At 39.2% G+C, this 19146-nt stretch overlaps 2 protein-coding genes across 4 annotated transcripts in view; one reads left to right on the forward strand and one right to left on the reverse strand.

The window, feature by feature from the left end:
• The first annotated feature begins 439 nt into the window (after nucleotides 1-439).
• Nucleotides 440-7831, forward strand: LOC118431381. Its single transcript, XM_035842532.1, has 4 exons — nucleotides 440-939; nucleotides 1533-1887; nucleotides 3444-3798; nucleotides 4145-7831. The coding sequence occupies exons 2-4, from the start codon at nucleotides 1648-1650 to the stop codon at nucleotides 5917-5919; spliced, it is 2370 nt and encodes a 789-aa protein (XP_035698425.1). The 5' UTR covers nucleotides 440-939; nucleotides 1533-1647; the 3' UTR covers nucleotides 5920-7831.
• A 1202-nt stretch (nucleotides 7832-9033) lies between these two features.
• Nucleotides 9034-19146, reverse strand: part of LOC118431439 (mpv17-like protein 2) — a 30227-nt gene continuing 20114 nt past the window's right edge. For all 3 annotated transcript variants that reach the window (XM_035842674.1, XM_035842676.1, XM_035842675.1), the window contains 2 exons: nucleotides 10646-10774; nucleotides 9034-9547 (listed from right to left, as the gene is read on the reverse strand). In XM_035842674.1, coding sequence (XP_035698567.1) covers nucleotides 9452-9547; nucleotides 10646-10774 — 225 coding nt within the window. In that variant the 3' untranslated portion in view covers nucleotides 9034-9451. The remainder of the gene's footprint in view (nucleotides 9548-10645; nucleotides 10775-19146) is intronic.

Here is a 19146-nt window from a genome sequence, read left to right on the forward strand (position 1 = left end):
AGGAAGTGCTCACGCAACTGGAAAAACGGCCTGTAGAAATACGTTTTCACTGAGAAGACACTGGTACCTAGTATGCTTGCATAGCTGTCTAACGTATATAAAAGTAATCATAGTCCTCAAGATGACAGTGCTGTCTTAAGTAGTCTTATTTTCAAGTCTTTTTTCTTCAAGAAGTGCGGTATGTTTAAGTCAGATTACCCCTACAATTGTTTGTTGATCAAAGTGGTAAAACAGCACAGTACATTCTTGACTTTATTAGGTATAGTTGTACAAGATGTACATGTGCCCTAGCACCTCGCGCACTTGTTGGTATTCTTTCCACACAGCGCACACGAACAGCCAGGGTTGGGCCCCGCCTTTTCCACTGGGTAAGCATCGCCCGGGACCAAACAACATTAACCGCGCGCCACCTGCCAAACTAATCCAAAGTTTACGTCTGACAGTGTTTATCGATACGACCCAAGTGGTGCTAGAAAGGCCGTCGATGAAAGTATTAAGCTTTGAGCAAACTGTTCCATCAAAGCGGGTCGGCAAACCTCGGGTCGGTCTCAAAGGGCGCGCGGGAGTGTATTGCTGTGTCGCCATAGCAACGATATATCTGGGAGCACATTTTATCCTCCGGAGGGTTTCACCTGGACGAGTTAATCTGTGATAAGCGTCGCTCACAAAAAGGCAGTGCTTGATCGGGGTTAGAGAATAATAGTTCTATAGGGTAGATGTTCTAACGGGGACCCAGTTGCTCTCCCGTCTGATACGGGATAAATTACCTAGGCGACACTAACGCGAGGCAGTCAGGCGTGGTTTAGTTGTGGAATAATATACCGGATTGTGCGCACTGAAATATCGCCGTAGGAAGTGCTCACGCAACGGGAAAAACGTCCTGTAAGATTACATTTTCAGGAAGACGCCTGTGGTGGTGGCGAGTCTACAACGGAAAAGGTAAGGGGCACAACGGGCTTGAGTATTATTTACTACATTATGCGGGTCAGTGCGAACAGTTTAATGTGCCCTAACGAGTGCTTCATGATTATATTTGGCACTTTTCCATGTGATAGATAGGTAATCAATGCATTTGACACCCGTTACTTGTCAACGAAGGATTTAGTTTTTGATATACCTTAACACAACGGGGCACAAAATGGTCCGTTGGATATCCGAAATCGCAATTTCCGAACAGATTTGTTACCAGAAATAATCATGAAACACAAAATGGGCTCATATTATCAGCAACTTAAAACGTATCTATCGATACTGTTTGAAATGCATATGTATCGTTAGCCTTTTTATTCCGACTGCGTTGCCAAAATGGGGCGGTTAAACTACACAATCGTGTGCCTTTTTTATTGTCCCTTTCTAGTCTAATAACTGCACATATTTAGTCACAACATCATCCATCGTCAATGCTCTGTCTGTCTCTTTTAGATATCTTATCCAGCTTGGTGATTGATTTTACCTACTGACCTTTCGTGATGTATATAAGATATGTTTTACATGCATTGTATTTTTTCTCTCCCTCTGTATGATCTATACAGGCCAGGTTGTTCTTGGCCGGAAGGAATCTACCCTCTCACAAATTGTGACACGTAGTCCAAGACAAAGAGCATTGGACGTTGTCGCTAAGAATTACAGTTTATCTTACAAGAAAACATGGCGTCGGAAAGCAGACCGCCTCTGGCAGCGTTGCGGAAGAAAACTCACGAGCATATCGCCAACTCTCGCGAACGTCACCACCCAGACTACGGCCGGGCGCTGACGCTCAACCTGCTGGAGGAACAGAAGCTGCGCACTACTGTGGCTTTACTGGACAGGCAGAAAACAGCAGAAATCAGCAAGTTTCGTCTGGAGCACAGAGCGTTTCTCAGCAGGGCAAAATCTGCGACAGAGCAGGTCGGTACCAGTCCTAATAGCTGTACAATCTACGCTAAAAACAGCTAGTACAAATGAAATACACCTTCCTGTATTGTCAGTGTTTGAATAATTCTAAACTGAAGGACATTTCCTAGTAGTATGTGACGGGTTAACTTCGAATCATTTCGTGGTGAACCAACGCTTACCTTTTTTTTAAATTGTGTGCCATGTTATGTCACACTGCACCGTAGAAACGCATTTTCTGTTTTGCCGATTTGTTGTAATTCAATATGATTGGTAAGTTATAGAGTGCATGACTCGAATACAATTTCACGATTTTAAAGTGGACTTCTGAAGACATAATACAATGACAAGCCTCGGCTGACATATTTACTGTTACTATGCCTGTCGCATTGATAATAGATATGTCGAGGTCATTGTCTAAGCTACAGCACATACATGTTGGTATGTAGACATAAATGGCAAAATCATATACACTCGGCTATTTATATATGAGATTAATTCAGGTTACGCCAACTCATAAAGTACTGGACAGAACAAATATCTACAACATAAATACACTTATAACTGTATCGACTGGCATGTTTGTGCCCAAAAGTGCTGGAACAGATTTTTGCAGACGACAGGGTCACGACAGACTCAAATGGCAAAATCATAATACACTCGGCTATTTATACATGAGATTGATTCAGGTTACGCCAACTCATAAAGTACTGGACAAAACAAATATCTACAGAATAAATACACTTATAACTGTACCGACTGACATTTTGGCGCCCAAAAGTGCTCGAACAGATTGTTGCAGACGACAGCGGTGGGCGGAAATTAGTCTACTACAACATGGCGTCAAAGTAGTATATCACACAGGAGTAGTTTTGACGTGTACAAGTGTTTCTGTACTGTGTCAAATGATAGATTACCGTGCTTTGGCCAAACTTTTTGACATGACAAATCTGTAAGCAGATGTATGGTCAGGCTAAATGCTGTACGCGTGTTTTGCTCGTCTTTCTAGTGGTCCTGAGTGTAATCTAAGGCCACACTCACTTAATTTTATGCGCGAGGCCGAAAAACGGAAAATCCAGCAAAAAACGCTGCTAAATCACAGGACTAAACATCCAGTCTATTCTTTACCAAGGCTTTGTCTTATGTTATCACCTTTAGTAAGACTGTAAGAGACAATCGTTTTTTAAAATTTATTGCCAGTCTTGTTTAAAGAGGGGAAACAAGGGCGCTATGACCCCATGCATTGACCATGTGCAAGTGCAGGTGCTCTGGCAAGCATACAATTCTTATTGACCAGGGATGCTATTGTGTAACATGTGGTGAACATCTTTTTTAGAACAGGCGAAAAGCAATGCTCGTGCTTTGATGTCATCCATAGAATTATGTCGGTGTGACCTAAATGATTTTAGCCACCCATCTAAGAGCTAACTGACGCGGCCACAGGAAAGAAGTAAAAAAACGCTGCAACACCACCATTTGCGTGGAAATTATGACATGATATTAAACTTCCCCGGTGTATGGTTTTCATTTGTTTGTTTATTGCTAAGAGCTTGATACTCTATTACTTTCAGCTTAGTCGAGAGAGTCTGGGCGAATCTCGCGGCATCCGGAGACCGTGGTCTGAGTTCGGGATGGCGCGGGTGCAGTTCCAGAGCGCGGAGGCACGACTCGTGCACGGCGGCAGCAGCACCAAGGCCGGCCGCAAACCCGAGGGGTACCGGTCTCCTGTCGAGGACAAGAGTAGACTGCGGCTCAAAGGACACGGGTTCTACACCCACTGCCACCACTGCGCCAAGCGGTACATCAGGAGTACGGTGGCTGGTCCGGGCCGGCCCAGGAGTGACTGTGAGCATGATGATAACATGTACATGTCATCTCGTAGTGTGACACCGGAGAAACAGGAGGAGGAGCAGATAACAGATAAAGGTACAGGATTATTTTTACTTTAACGGTAAATGCAAGTCTCATCCCTCGATTCGAATGTCTCGACTACTTGACATCTATAATGTAGAACATGTATTGTATTCTTTCCTTCCAAGTAGTTTTTTTTCAATTATTTCATATTGGTACCATTTTGTTGTATTATCGTATGTGACTCCACGAGGGCACAACAAAACCGTATACACGACACTAAGTATAATATTGTAAGAACTTTTGTTGTAAGCAGACTAGCACGCGTTTCAGCAACTTTGTGTTCCTTGTTAATTCCGCTTTTTGAATTTTATTTGCATGCATTTTACAAAATATTTTGCTCTTCCGATTTTGTTCCTAGATCGCCAGGCTAGAAACACAAACCCAGGGTTTACCGTAGCTCGAGGGCAGGCAGCCTTTAAACGACCGCTTCAAAACGCAAAGAAACTGTCTTGCCCAACAACCGCAGCTACAGACACCGCAGTCATCACCTTACCAGTGGTAAAACCTCCAAGGCCATCTCCAGGGGACAGTTCTGGTAGGAGGAGGTCTAGTACCAGCAAACCAAGCATGTTAAAACATGTACAGGACCCATCCAAGCCGCAATTCACTTTAAATGTAGAAAACGTCACAACACCTGACGATTATGCAACTAAGAACCAGGATAAGATCGCGACTGGGATCAACGGCAGGAACGACACTAGCGCACCAAGCGGACAACATCAGAACGACAGTTCGGTTGTCATGGAATACGTTACCAAGTCGCTACCAACATCACCCAGGGGACGTTGGCTCTGGGCATTCAGAGCTTTCGTCAATGGTAACAAATCACGACAAAGACCGGAGATACCCGGTAACCAAGACACCCCGACCACGAAAAACGTTGCCAAACCGAAGAAAGGGGCAAAGAAGAATAAAAGAAAGGGTAAAAATGCAAAGTCTAAAGACAAAATCGCAAAGACCGGTGACAAAACGGGTAGAGACAAAAATGGAGAAAAGTCTAGAAAGCAGGCGGGAAGTTTTGGACACGACACTGAAGCCCACAAAACGCTTTGTCTTAGAAGCATTTTTCCGGTGCCTGCAAAGGCCCGGTGGTTGTGGGCAATGCGCGCAGTTCTGAGAGCTAAGAATAAAAGACAAAGGAAAGACTCACAGAAGCCAATCACAGAAGAAAGGAACGCAGTTATCAAAACTGCCAGAACTGAAAATTCACTGCCATGTTCACCAAAAGAACGCTGGTTTTGGGCGATGACGGTCATCATTAGCCACAGAAAAGTTCAGAGCAGACCAAAGGAACATTTGCAAACTGCGACCGATGAAAGAGCTGAGATAAACCCCAAAGATACCCAACAGAATACGTCAACTGCCAAAGGCCGTTGGTTGTGGGCAATGAAAACAGTACTCAAGCAAACCGCTAGGCGTCGCCACGATGTCGCTGGATCACCCACGAAACCTAATAGCGTTAGCGTTAAGAGAGAAAGCGATGAAAATGCCGGACTGCCTTCTTCTCTCAAACAGCAGTGGAAATGGGCCATGCGAGCGGTCTTGAAAAATAAAGACAAGTTTGAGAAACAAGAACAGCCCTCACTAGACGAAAAACACGTGAAGAAAACAAGCAAAGTCGCGTCTTTTTCCAAAACTAAGACGGCTAAGACAGAGACAGTAACGTCAAGCCCTGTCACCCAAAAGAGAGGCAGAAGAAACAGTACTGCAGTTAACTCCTTTCTTGGTGCAGTGTCGTACAAACAACTGCAGACGTCCGGCATTTTCGGCAAATCTGGGAGTAAAACTAGAAGCGGGCGCCACCGTTCGCTCAAGTTTGACCCCCTCACCCTTCTCAAACAGACAAAGGAGCAAGAAGAACAGAAAGAATCCTATGAGGACATGATGGAGAAGTTTAAGAAGCTTCGAAACTGTCGTTACCTGAGGTGGCGGCGAGGGCAGGATCCTTATCTGAACGACAGCTTCGACATGGTGCCACAGACAGGCATCCTGACACTGCCGCTGCCAAACCAGTTTACTACAGTAACTAGAAACAAGCTCGTCAGAAAACCGTCGTTCAGGCAGGCTCACAGGTCGACGTCCTTTTTTAGCACCAGTGTTGTAGCAGTAACAGCGGTGTCCGCGCGAAAGTAATGGACTGTGCGTGCTTCAACTGACGTTTTATGCTTAGACACCGATACTTCTAATAATACGTTCAATGTTAAAAAACTCTCTTCGATATTGAAATGTATGTTTATTCTTGTAATGTTTTGATAATCAATAGATTATATGATCAGAATGCAGAGTATTAGTGATTGATAGCGTTGTTGTATGAAAAACAAGCATTTCTGTCCTTGGTGCTGAACGCCATCCACCACATCTAAGTTTCTCGAGACTAAATCATTGCAGTTCTCAGCACATCTCATAGGCGGAGTCGCTACCACGTCTGTGCAAATGACAGAAAAACATTGTCCTTCGACTCAACAATGCAATGAAACTGACAACAAAAAGACAGAGACAAACCAAATAGTTGACAAGAAAATAGCCACTTTATTTCATTGCAACATTTTTAACAAGTGGACTACTTGACCTCTACCACCATGGATTACTAGTTCTCAACATATCTACATCTTAACATCATACATCTAGTTATGTTACATCCTCTCACTTTTCTAAGATTATATCTGTTTCGTTTTCTTTAAATGTTTCTTGGTCTCTCAACGTTGTTAGTATCGCCAGCTGATTGAAGCCACATATGGAATTCAACAACAGTAACTACCTGTTCTATTGCTAGAATACCTCGGACTACAAATGTATAGAGTCACACCAATTTAAGTTTGCAAAGCAAATCAGCCTTTCTTCGAAAAGTTTTGAAGCTTTTGAAGCAACGCAAACACAAAACTATGGGAGGAATGATATGAGGCAATACTGTGAAGTCATCAAGGAAACTATAGTGGTCTGTTATACTCAGTGTTACCTTCCTAAAAGCAATATAATTCTGCCAATATCAATAATGATGAAAAATAAAACCATTCATGGTACATAAGTTTTTTTTACATTCAACAGTTTGTCCAATAGTCTATTGTCAGAAAAATATAGCAGACACAAATGATTCTTATTAAAGTTAAGTAAAGCCCAACTCGTGTGAGACACACAACACAAAACATAATTCATCTATGAACATGCAGAGACCAAAACAGTCAACGATGAAAAAGCCATTTCTTACAGCCCACTTAAAACCATTTTGTGTAGAAGTATGTAACAATATGGTATGATTTAAAAATGTTCTAGAATTAGTGTAAAAACTGAACAAATAGAAGAACACAAATCAGTATTGACAGATGAACCACCATCCGAGGAATGCACATTGACTAAAATAGAAATCAGTTTCTTAACCATTCAATGCAACAGAGTCATACAATGTACATCACTAACAAAACACATCGTAATACATATCTTAAAACCTGTTCTTGACAACAAAAATAAATCACTTTAAATTTACTAAAGGTATTCTTTATTAGAAGCGTATATTTCCATTCACCCTGAGTTTACACCGACATAAAATACAATTATTTGATAGATATTTAGTTTTGTTACCCAGTGATGACTGTTTACAAGCCATGCCTTTAATGTTCTTGCATATGAAAATTAAAGAATTGGGACTAGTCATTATAGCCACTAGATTTCAGTTTTGGTATCAATTGAAATCATACTAACTGTGCAATCTACATATTCTTCTCAGAGATCAAATGTTTATTACAATAATATTATGACTCGTACCCGTTTTACAATCCACATTTTGTAAGACAGACATTTTAACATATATCTATACCGGGGTAGTCACAGAAATATCTTGTCTCTGCATCATTTAGCCTTTTGTTTTTGTCTGTTTGAAATGTTGAAGGCAAAAACATGGAATGTATGATTGTGTTAACTACACCATAAGTACAAGTACCATATAGCAATAGTTTTCTCTGCACCTAACTGACAAAACATAGTGCGTCACTCAAAGACAACATTTGACAGTGTTGATTCATAATATATCATACCCAGGCTCTTCTCTAAACTACAACACTAAGAATTACAGCCAAAACATCAAATTTTCTTGGTTATATATTTGGTACATTCATAATAATCTGTATTTTAGCTGTTTGTATTGACCATGCTCTTTGCTGCCATTATGATTGATTTATCTTTGAATTTGAGGTGTATAACTGGTAAGTTAAACTACCATCAACCCTCCAGATCTGAAACCTCCCACCTAAGCAGACATTGGGGTGAAAGATTGCAATGCTTCCTGGCTGCTGGATATTGAAATTCTCAGACAGTCCAGTTTCTTTGAAAGTAAATCCACCCCAATACAGCCTGGTTGAAAACATTAAATCCTTACATTCTCTGACAGCCAGTTCATTCTGAAAGCAACCCATGCCGCTGTGACAACCCAACACGTACCGTTCACCCCAACATCTGCTTGGACATTTCTGTGCTTCAAGTTCATGTTTGTAGACATAAGCTGAGTTAAAACCTCAAGACAGTCAAACCTGGTTTGGGCAACCACCTAGTGCAGGAAATCACCTGCATCAAACCCTCACGTCGAGCCTTTTTCACTCGATCTATCTCTTGGAGGTCAGCAATCAGACCTGAACAACATCCTGCAACATCCAATCCTCGCAAGATGCGGAACAACAGATGTTAAACCGGAGAGATAGAGATAGATAGAGAGAAAGAGAGAGAGATAGATAGATAGAGAGAGAGAAAGAGAGATAAAGAGAGCGAGAGAGATGGAGAGTGAAAGACAGAGAGTGATACGTGTTGATAGAGAGAGGGAGATGGAGAGAGAAAGGATGAGAGAGAGAGAGAAAAAGAGAGAGATTAAAACTGTTGTGCATTTTTACATTGGTTAAACCCACCCTGCCCAGCAATCATTTTCCCACGTCTCTGAAAGGTTGCTGAATCCAGGTTTGACTGTATTACTGGTCAGTGTACACTGGGGCATATATGTACCTCTACTCATTTAGAGAAGAGTGCTTAACAGTACCTTGATTTTAAGATACAAGTGTAAATGCTAGCTCACCTGTATTTTGTTACCTCTGTTATCTTGTATCCTTTTCTTCTTCCAAGACGATGTCAAAAGAATTGTCATCATTGCCATACTTAGCAAAGCACCATATATAGGCTTTATAAACTTTACAAGCCTACAATATCTTCTACAACAAGAGCATTGCACATTTTATTCTTATAACAACAAGGTTTAAAGCAGTATTACTATTGTCATACATTTAGTTTGAGAATATAATGTTAAAGGTCCTTTCCTACTCTTGGACAATTTTCTTTGGTAATGAAAGAAAACACTAGATCATTGTTCAACCCGTCCTGAGATTATCCATTCATCAGGAATGTCATCTTTTTGGCTAGCAATTCATATACATGTAATTTTTACTTCTGTTTACATAAGCTTCTATAAAATCTAAAACACTAAGAAATAAAAGTTGAGAAATGCCAACAATTTTCTTTTTTGACTTGCTGAATCAAAAATCTTTTTATAACATTTGAAATAAAAGTTTTGCAGCAATTTTTCAACTGTTTGTACCTCCATAAATAGATTTCAACCCTTGACCCTGGGCAACATGTGGCTGTCATGTTTTCCACGATGGCAGTAATTTTGTTGACACCAGAATGATGTGTGCTATTGAGCTTTGTTGATGTTTCCATTTATCTCTACGTTGGGTGAAAGAATGATGTCTTCCTTCTCAAGCAATGCCGCCTTCTTCCCATTGGCATCCTGAAAGAAATAGAGAGAGAGAATGGTTTATTTTCTTCACAGCCAACTTGCGGCTCGAAAGCTAAATTATTAGGCTCGTTTACATTGTGTAACGCTACCTTATTACTACTCACGATAACATTGTAACATAAACAATACAAATAAGACGTGTGGCATGAATATCATAATGAATAAATATTGCAGATACGAGTACAATGTCTAAAAGGCAAATTGAAATAGGCTTAAAACTATACATTTTAAAAGTCTAATCATGCTAAAACTGATTGACTTGTCGTACAAAATTAGCTAAAAACAGATTGTCCAATCTGGTAGTCTACAGTTCATTCAATGATTTGATCATTGCTGGTACTGTAAATGCATTTAAGTTCGCAGGGATTTAATTTTGCGGTAGCGGGAAAAAAAGACTTCTCGCGGTGGATTTAATTTCGCGGTAACACCATAGACTGCAGTCTAATGTCATAGTAGAAAAATATTCGCGGTGGATTTAATTTTGCGGTGAAGTGGTCACCGCGAAAACCGCGAACAGTAATCCACTGCGAACATTTCTGCATTTACAGTATAGCACTGGTTAGCTAAGCGGTTAGTCCCAGTAGGTTGTTGGTATCGCGCAGAGTTGCCTGCCATGTTGTTGTCCAAGGGTAGAATGAGATAAACAGGCCTTTCAGTGATACATGAAGACACAGTTACATAATTACATAATGACATAGCATCAACCAAACACACTGAAAACATTGTGAGTGCTACCAATACATTTGATTGCGATGACGTCAAGATGACACACTGGCAGACAAAGAGCCAGGTGAAAAACATACCTATTACCTCACTCTACTCAGGCAAAAATGAGTACTTAGCTTCAGTCTAATAGGAAAGTCCTCTCAGATGAGACAAAAAAATGGAGGCCTCGTGTCTGAGGAGCATGAGAAAGAACCAAACACACTTAAGGAGAAGACTAGGTGTCCTTCCCAGTGTTGCAGTCTTGTCTATGGGTTAACATCTTCAAAAGGCGATAGTCACCTGTTATGTCCATCCTTCCACAAATGTGGTAAACATGACATTGTATTATATAAAAAAAATAATGTTAGATAGATAAAACCTTACCCTGTGTTTGATATAAGACAGGTATGTATCCCAGCCCAGGGTCATGCAGTTGACATAGATCACCCGCAGGTGGCTTGGCACGAAGTAGAAGTTGATGGCTTGTGCTGGAGGCCAAACAGTCCAGTCAGCCTGCAAAGCAAAAAACAGAGAATGGATGAAACTCGAGGCCCTCTAGCACACTTCTTTGAAACTGCAGCGTCTTTTTACAGCATCCCTCTTTCACGCCCATGCTAAGATCTTTATTTGCTTTGTGTAAGACACAATGCCCTTGTTTAGATAGTAACCAAAGGCTAATTTCCTCAGAGCTCGAAGTATGACAAGGAGTAGTAGAGTTCATAAAGCCCTGTGAAAGGTAGGTTAAAAGATAACCAAAAAATCTGCAGACAAAGTCCCTTGGTTGTACAGCTAAGAACAGCCGGCAGTAGCTAGAGACTCAATCTTTCTTTCATGGTCAATTTGCTTTCAGAATCAAAACATCATTGTTGAATAATTACAAAAACATTCTTTTCTTTCAGTCTCCTCAGGCCATTTGAGAAGACTTGTTTCAGGAATAAGGGCCGGTTTACACAAGGCAAAAATGACTTGTCCTAAAAATGTTCTACAACGTTTGACGCACGGCTCCTCCCGAGGTGCCACAATGCGGCGCACCACGGCACATAGTTTTCGTTTTTACACGGGCAAAAAAAGCGTCCTAGGACACGCGCCGCGCATCGAACGTCGGAGGACATTTTTAGGACAAGTAATTTTTTTGCCTCCTGTAAACCGGCCTTAAGGTCACACACATCTAATTGCGTACATTGCTAAATGCTATCTGGACCGTTAGTCCGCAACTTCCAACTCCCTTTTGACATTCAGAGCTCACGGCGGGCAGGGAGATAAGGGATTATCTCATTAATGGGAGGCCTGCCACTGCTGCCCTGCAGTCACGGGTGTCAAATCTCATTTATTAACTGGAAGGCCTCAAAATTCCGCATAGTATTACATACAACCTTTTCAACAGTACACTGCATAATTTGTCTGGTTCAGATGACATGTAAAATCACCTGCACCAAATGATTTCCTTAAGTTCAATTAACTGTTAAAAACCCATCTCAATCACTTTCATGGTTACTTTGACAGTTAACAAAACCTCCCCTAACATTTACCTGCAATATTACATAGACATATACATACATTATCATATAGTAACATTACCTATCTTTTTGAGAAACTGTGTTAGAGAGATCTTTCAAACTGTGTTGGAGAATGGCAAGAGATGTCTCCAGTGCAGTGTCAATCACAATTAGTAGGTATGCACAACTTGGATAATTTTTATTCAGAAGTGCATTATTCTGGGAGATGCTGTAATGAAGATCTTTTTAGACATATTTTTCAGAAATTTGGATATAACATTAATGTATGCAAACCAGCAGAATTATGTTACCAGGTAGTGAATGTTACAAAGTACTGAGGGCCAGTGAATGTTTGTACAGTTAGACATTAGAAAAACCTGCATACAGTAGTATTGACTCCAATTTTACCTGCAGTACCCAGTACATACAGGTGGTATTTGGAGCGCAGTGCCTGTACGTGGTCTCCCATATACAGTCTGTGGCTCTACACATGATTTATCATGTATGAGGCTTGTGATATTCACTCACAAGGCTCGTGGCTTGGTGACTTAATAGGATCTGGTAATTAAAAGATGCATGCAGTAGTTTAACTCCCTGAGGGGGAATTGCAGGTAGCTATCAGAATCAGTGTTCCGACCAACAGGCAGCTTACGTGTGACAGATACAAAATTAATTTATGTTTAATGTCAACTCTCGTAATTCAGCTGGGTACCCGTAGATTGCCACATTGAAAAAACAAGGCTTAGCGCAAGTGCAGCCTTTTCAAGAATGTTTCAATCACCTGGGTATCTGAAGTGTGTGTTCCTTATGGATTGCTGCATAAGTAGATCTCTTTTACTTTAAATTAGTCTCACATTTTCAATGCAACTGTCAAAGGATAGCAAGAGTTAATCTTATATGGTAGGATATAAACCCATATAAAATATATGGGGATGAATTTTGTTGTTGATCACACCATGAGCATACAAAATGTCATGATCATAGAATTCAGTGATTGCAGAATGCTGGTCCATCAGTTCTCCAATACTAGAAATCAATGCTGAATGTTGGTGGTTGAAGGTTAAAATTACACAAGGATTAGATGAGAAGCTATTTCTGTGATGTGGTAATCCCAAAGCAATTACTGTAGACCTTGTTAATGGACAGGTACTGATGCTGAACCTTGTCATGAGGCCTCTTTCTGGTCCCAACTAGTTGCATGTATAAAGGCTGAAGAATCTCTATAATAGGGCTTGTTGCCTCTCTTTTTGAAGCCGATCTGACGTAATTTTGGTTTACACAATCTATAGACAGAATGAATATCTGGTCAGCACCAAGGAGAGAGCCAGGTAGAATGGCCATGTAGAATCTTGCCAGTAGACCGATCCTGATTGTCTATCACAATCAACACTTCAACCAATGATAGCATAGCAATTACTGGTTCAACCAATGAAAAAGTAAGTGAATGTTCTTCAAATATTTGTATTTTTTGAGGTTTTATTTTGCATTTCTACATTTTGAAGGAGGTGGGTGGGGGTATAGCATTGGCGTGCTAATATGGGGACAGCATTTTTAGAAATACTTCCTTTCTCAAGTTCCAGCTATCAAGTCAACCACAATGGCAAAATTCGACTTTCACATAACACACAAAAACAGTACTAGGGATGATCCAAAACCCCAACTGAATTCTATTTCTCAATGACTAAAGGATATAAAGGCTGGACTTTCAAAAGAAGTCCCAGATGTCAAAAGGTGTTGGAAACAGCTTTTCCATTTGTTAGACAACTGTGTGATTGACTGGAAGGATGCCAGAGTCTTACACAGTGTGGATAACAGACACCAGGCTGGACTAATGATCTGTCTGGATCAGACAATCCTCTCCAGTCATGATCCATGAAGAGGATACAAACTAAGCCATGTTTGGGACTATATAATATACACACATGATTGTATTTTCTGGCTGCAGTGTTAACTACCGGTAGAATACTATTCACACAGCGCAACTATTGGATCATCCTTCATGTGTAACTGGGAAGTGCCAGAGTTGCGTGGCAAGGCCAAATCCCTGCAAAACAGCTTCATGAAGTTAATTCTGGGGGAAGGGGTTTGGAAACGAAACACTCAAATTTCGTGCCAAAATGTTCTAGCTCTGGGACCGACATACTCGGTGGTGCGAATATGCATCTCCCCTTCCTTACATAGTGTTGGGGATGATGTCATTGCGGATTAAGCCAATTAAAATGCAGTGTAAGTAGTGGTCAGGAGTAAAAACTCTAGTCATTAGATCCCTGAATAAGGTAGCAGAGGACCTTGCACACATTGGACTTGTTAACGATTTAGTCGGTAAGTCCACTGGTTTGAAAATGGACTTCCTCAGAGAGGACTAAAGATGGTCTTACTCCCTTAATTGGTGTGAAGGACTTATTCTGGATAATAGCCCAGTGGACTTACTGTGGGAGTAACTCCCCCTCTGGCACAAGTACATGTAAGAGCACCAACAGTCTACATGCATCCTATTTTGGGTCCCAGGTTTGCAATGGGGCTGCTAAAAACTAAAAGGCATTTAAACAAACCCCCTTCTTTACACATGGATGAATTGTTGTTAGCAAATACTTCTGTACAGGTGCAATCAGTTAACTTAATGCATTCGTGAATGACTGTGTCATAATTTCATTCACCCTAATGTAGCAAAACACATATTGCTAAGTACATGCTTATTGTATCTGAAAATTTGCTGCTCCTCTATTGTTTTGATGATTCATGCAAAAGCTAATTGAGAAATCACATTATTGTCATTAGGGGCAAATAATTGAGAATTTGTCTGCTAAAGAGAGAGATGTGCCGCCTCTGGACCTGCGCTGGCACATGGTGCATCCGTCAGACTGTGAAACCTGTAGTTATTCTATTCCCCTTTTCCTAATAACATCTTGTGTTTGATCACAGAATTCATTCCGTCAAATTTGTGGCTGTGACAATGCAACTTCATCAGACTCGCAGATTTCCCCCCCTGATTGGCTCATCCGAATCCTCGGGGTGAGTAGTGGCAGGAGTGCAGAAAACAACATCACCCAGAGATCACTCAATCCACTATTGGTGCACGGAGACGGTGGAGGTTAATTCAAGGGCTAATACAACTTCATCTTGACTGGGAAAACTTGAGTTTGCCATTAGCCTTTTAACTATGACACACAAATTCAAGGGAGTGGTCACACAAGTGCGTATATACAAGTCTGTATAAGTTTTGTATTTTATATTCTTTTGGTTTAGGCAATGTTTGCGAGGAAGTAGTTGTATTTAATGTAATACTTTTTTGGCCACAGACTTTACCTACAAAAAAAAAAAAATTATTCTCAACTAAGGCCCTTGAAATTTAATTTCAATATCTATATTGGATTAACCCCCAATGTCTCCGTGCACCCATAGTGGATTGAGTGATCTATGGGTGATGTTGTCTTCTGCACTCCTGCCACTACTTGTATCTAATACAAGTCTTGTATATACACAATTCTGTGACCACTCCCTAAATTTGCTGGTTTCGAAAGTGTGAGAGGATAGTCTGCACCTAACGGTCAACACAGTTTTAGAAGAAAAGTAGTCAGATTAGATCCCCAAATGATTTCATCAGGTTGGTAGAAGATCGGATATTGGATTCTTTTTTCATACAACCAGTGATGTCTCTTTCATGTTTCGATAAAATCAGACATCTAACTCAAAGCTTCTAACTGGAATGCTGACTGTCGCTGCTACATGTACACTACCAAAAATGGTTTTTCTTATTTTTCTTGTTTTCTTATGGAGAGAAAGATTTTCTTCGGTAAAGAAAATTCAAGGAAAGTAAGAAACCCTCTGCAAAATCTCTGTATGTTAGTTCTTGGAGAAAGAGTTTTTCTCTATTTTTTCTTAAGTGAAGAAAGTATTTCTATTAAGATACTTGCCAACAAGAATTTTCTAGAAAATTAAGAAAAACTTTATTTTTCAATCTTCCCATAATATTCATTTTCTCTAAGATCAAACAGAGTATTTCATAGATTCTAACCGTAAGATCTTTAATCTTGTCATTTTTCAATTTCTACATAAAATCTTGGTTTGCTAGAAGAAAATTCTTGACTTTTCTTGATTTTCTTATACAGGGAGTTTGAGAAAGATTATTCTTGTTTTTCTTTCTGACAATTAAGAAGATACAAGAACTTTTTTCTTCACTTTCTTAACTAAATAATGTTAAGAAAAAGAAGAAAAAAAGAAACTCTAAAACAAGATATGACAAGCATAAAATTCACAAATGTTCTTATTTTCCTTATCCAGAAAGTTTAAGAAAGATAATTCTTGATTTTCTTGGTTATGTTTAAGAAGATACAAGAATTCTTTTCTTCACTTACTTAATCAAATATAGGTTTGAAAAATTATAAAATCAAGAAATCAAAACAAAAAGTTACAACTAGCATAAAATTCTTTAATGTTATGCTTTCCTTATTCAAAAAGCTTAAGAAAGATGCTTCTTGTTTTTCTTGGTAATGTTTAAGATATACTAGAATATATTTCTTAACTTTCTTGATTAAGAAAAACAAGATATTTTTTTTGGTTCATGGCACCTAGAGGTAGTTGCAAGATATAACATTTAGTTGAATAATATGGTAACCTTTCTTTTGAAATTTCTGTTGGTGACCAAGCTATGTTTATTTCAAAGTTATGTTTTGCTTTCCTCAAATCAAAGCCCATTTGGTGTCTTTGTTAAGAATTAGTCTTGGTAACAAGAAAACATTTCTTGATTTTCTAGCCTATCTTGTCATGTGACTTTTTCTGAACTCCTGATTGGTTTATTTGTATCTCAGAGTACTGTTGGGCTACCCCAGGTGGTCCATCTCTATTTTGCACAGTTATAAGAAAATATTTCTGAACATTTCTTGTTTTTCTAGTCTCTCTGGTCATGTGACTTTTTCTGAACCCCTGATTGGTTGATCTGTATCCCAGAGTACAGTTGGGCTACCCCATCTCCATTTTGAACAGAGTGACAGTTGCAGCAGCTCAGTTCACTACTCTTTGTATCAGTTGATGACTCGTGCCAGTTTTACAGTCAAAAGTAAGGTAAAAAGGACCATGATCATGTGAGGCACTGGTGACTGGGTTCAATTTGCTAAAAATCAACAACTATGCAGCGGAAACAGCTGGGAACCAGATATGAAGGATAAGGTAAGTGTGCCCCCCTCCCCCACCTTGAAATACTTCAAGATAAAAGAAGTCCATGCATAGACTTTAGAGTATAGGGTTCAAAAGCAACAAGGCACAGAATCTTGACAAAGCAGTAGATATTGAGAGGCAAGAGTTGTTTCCATAGCTATATCCACCTTTTGGCTGCCAAATTCTATGTGCACATTGTATGTCTAATCAAAATAATCGTTGGGAGATTCCATTTCATATCACAGGTTTAGTCTGCTGTATTTCGGTTCAAAAGCAAATTTCATTACGGTATCAAGTAAACATACATATCTATAGGTGTCACCAGTGGGTTAAAAAATAGGTATATAGTACAGTGCATTACTGAAATTAATATATATTATTCAAAATTGTTTACTTGATACCTTTTTTGTTGTTTTGTGTAAGACTACGAAGTAACAAAGGTCTTTCACTTTTTCTCTAGGTGTCTGGAGGTTTTGACCATACCAAATGTCAAGAATGAAAAGTTCACTGCAAGGGTTTGCTCTATTTTGGAATGTGATACTCTGAAACCATATGGAATAGTTATATCTAAGTTTATCAATTATGGCCTTAGCATATTCCGCTACAAAACAGCTACACAGCTAGTACTGCCATCTAAGTAATGCAATAATATTGCTGTAAATGCTTCTTTGAGAAGGGTACTGAATTTGAGACTTTTCTTCTTGTACGTATATCAAGATAAATAATTAGCAATTTGAATGTAAAGGAATTAATATGCTCCTTGGTTATTGGTTATATATTATTATAATACTATAGGAAATTCTACCATAACTATTGATGTTTGTCTGGTACTGTCATCGTAAAAGTATTTCCATTCAAAGACTGTTACTATTGTGATCATACTTCATAAGTCTTATGTAAGAATGTGGTAATAAACATTCCTATACTATACACATAATTTGTTGAGATTTCTTCCTCTAACATTTTTGTAGTTGCTATTAACTATTTAGTGATTTTCTGTTTTTAAGTATTTGACAGCAGGAATGATTGTTCAAGAAAGTGAATCTCAATGCGAGAGACATTTTCTTGGTGTGTCTTTAGGAAGGAAGAAATTCTTGAACCAGAAGCTGATTCTTGGTGCAAGTAAAACATTCCAAGATTTCCAGACTTGTACAGAGAATCACTGTCTAAGAGTAAGAGTATCAGTCTTAAGATTAGAAAGGAATTCTTGAGCAAGATCCTGAATCTTAGCACAAGACGCATATTCTGATAACTGGTAACTTAGTTCTTTAGGACAGAAAGGTTTCCTTGCTTCCAAATAACTTTCAAGAAACTGATTCTAGGTTTGACCTGCCACCAGAATCTTAATCTTTGTACAAGATAATATATATTTGGTTTAAGACATCTATTCTTAAGGACGGAAGGTTATTCTTGTTGAAAGAATCTAAATCTTCATACAAGATGCATAATATGGTTAGTGCAAGAAGCAACAAGAAATCGATTATTAAGGACAGAAAGATTTTCTTGCTACAAGAACCTTTCAAGAAACATAATCTAGGTTTTCCTGCTATAAGATATTTAATCTTTGTTCTAGAATAAGATGATTTTTCTTAGTTTAGAGAACATTTATAGGTTTAAAACTATGATTAGATATAAATTCTGTACCACAGAATCATTCTTGCCACAAGAAGATTTATCTTAAGTTTTTAGTCCCAAAACTTTAAGAAAGAACAGCTTGGCCTGAGAAAAATATTCTAAGAAAACTTTTACCTTCTAACTGACATTTTCTTATTTTCTTATTTTCTCACACAGAGAATAATTTTCTTTGTGGAAGATAACTTTTCTTCCACAAAGATAAATAAGAATGGCATTTTTGGTAGTGTAACCTATTTGATTGCAAAGCCAAGCCGAGAGAGGGATAATAAGGTTATAGACAGAGAAGAATAACAGACAGAGAAGATAACAGGTGTTCAAGAAGGAGGTCTAGATAAGAAAGTCAATCCCAGTGACGAACCGGGAAGGGGACACATTTGGGATGATGTTCTTGCCACAAAAGGGCCCCCACTTGCATTGGCTACAATTAGGGACAAGAAGCAGTAATTCAGTCAAAAGCTCTGTGTAAGATGTCTGATCATGACAGGTATTGAAATATAAGCAGGTGAGAGACGGTACGTATACTGTTGTGAAAAAAAGAAGAAAACTCCAATATCCTGGCCAGATTTATTTTTTGAGAGCTCAGGACACTTTCCCCATTAT

This window comes from Branchiostoma floridae, chromosome 15 (assembly GCF_000003815.2).
Source record: "Branchiostoma floridae strain S238N-H82 chromosome 15, Bfl_VNyyK, whole genome shotgun sequence".
Classification (NCBI taxonomy): Eukaryota; Metazoa; Chordata; class Leptocardii; order Amphioxiformes; family Branchiostomatidae; genus Branchiostoma; species Branchiostoma floridae.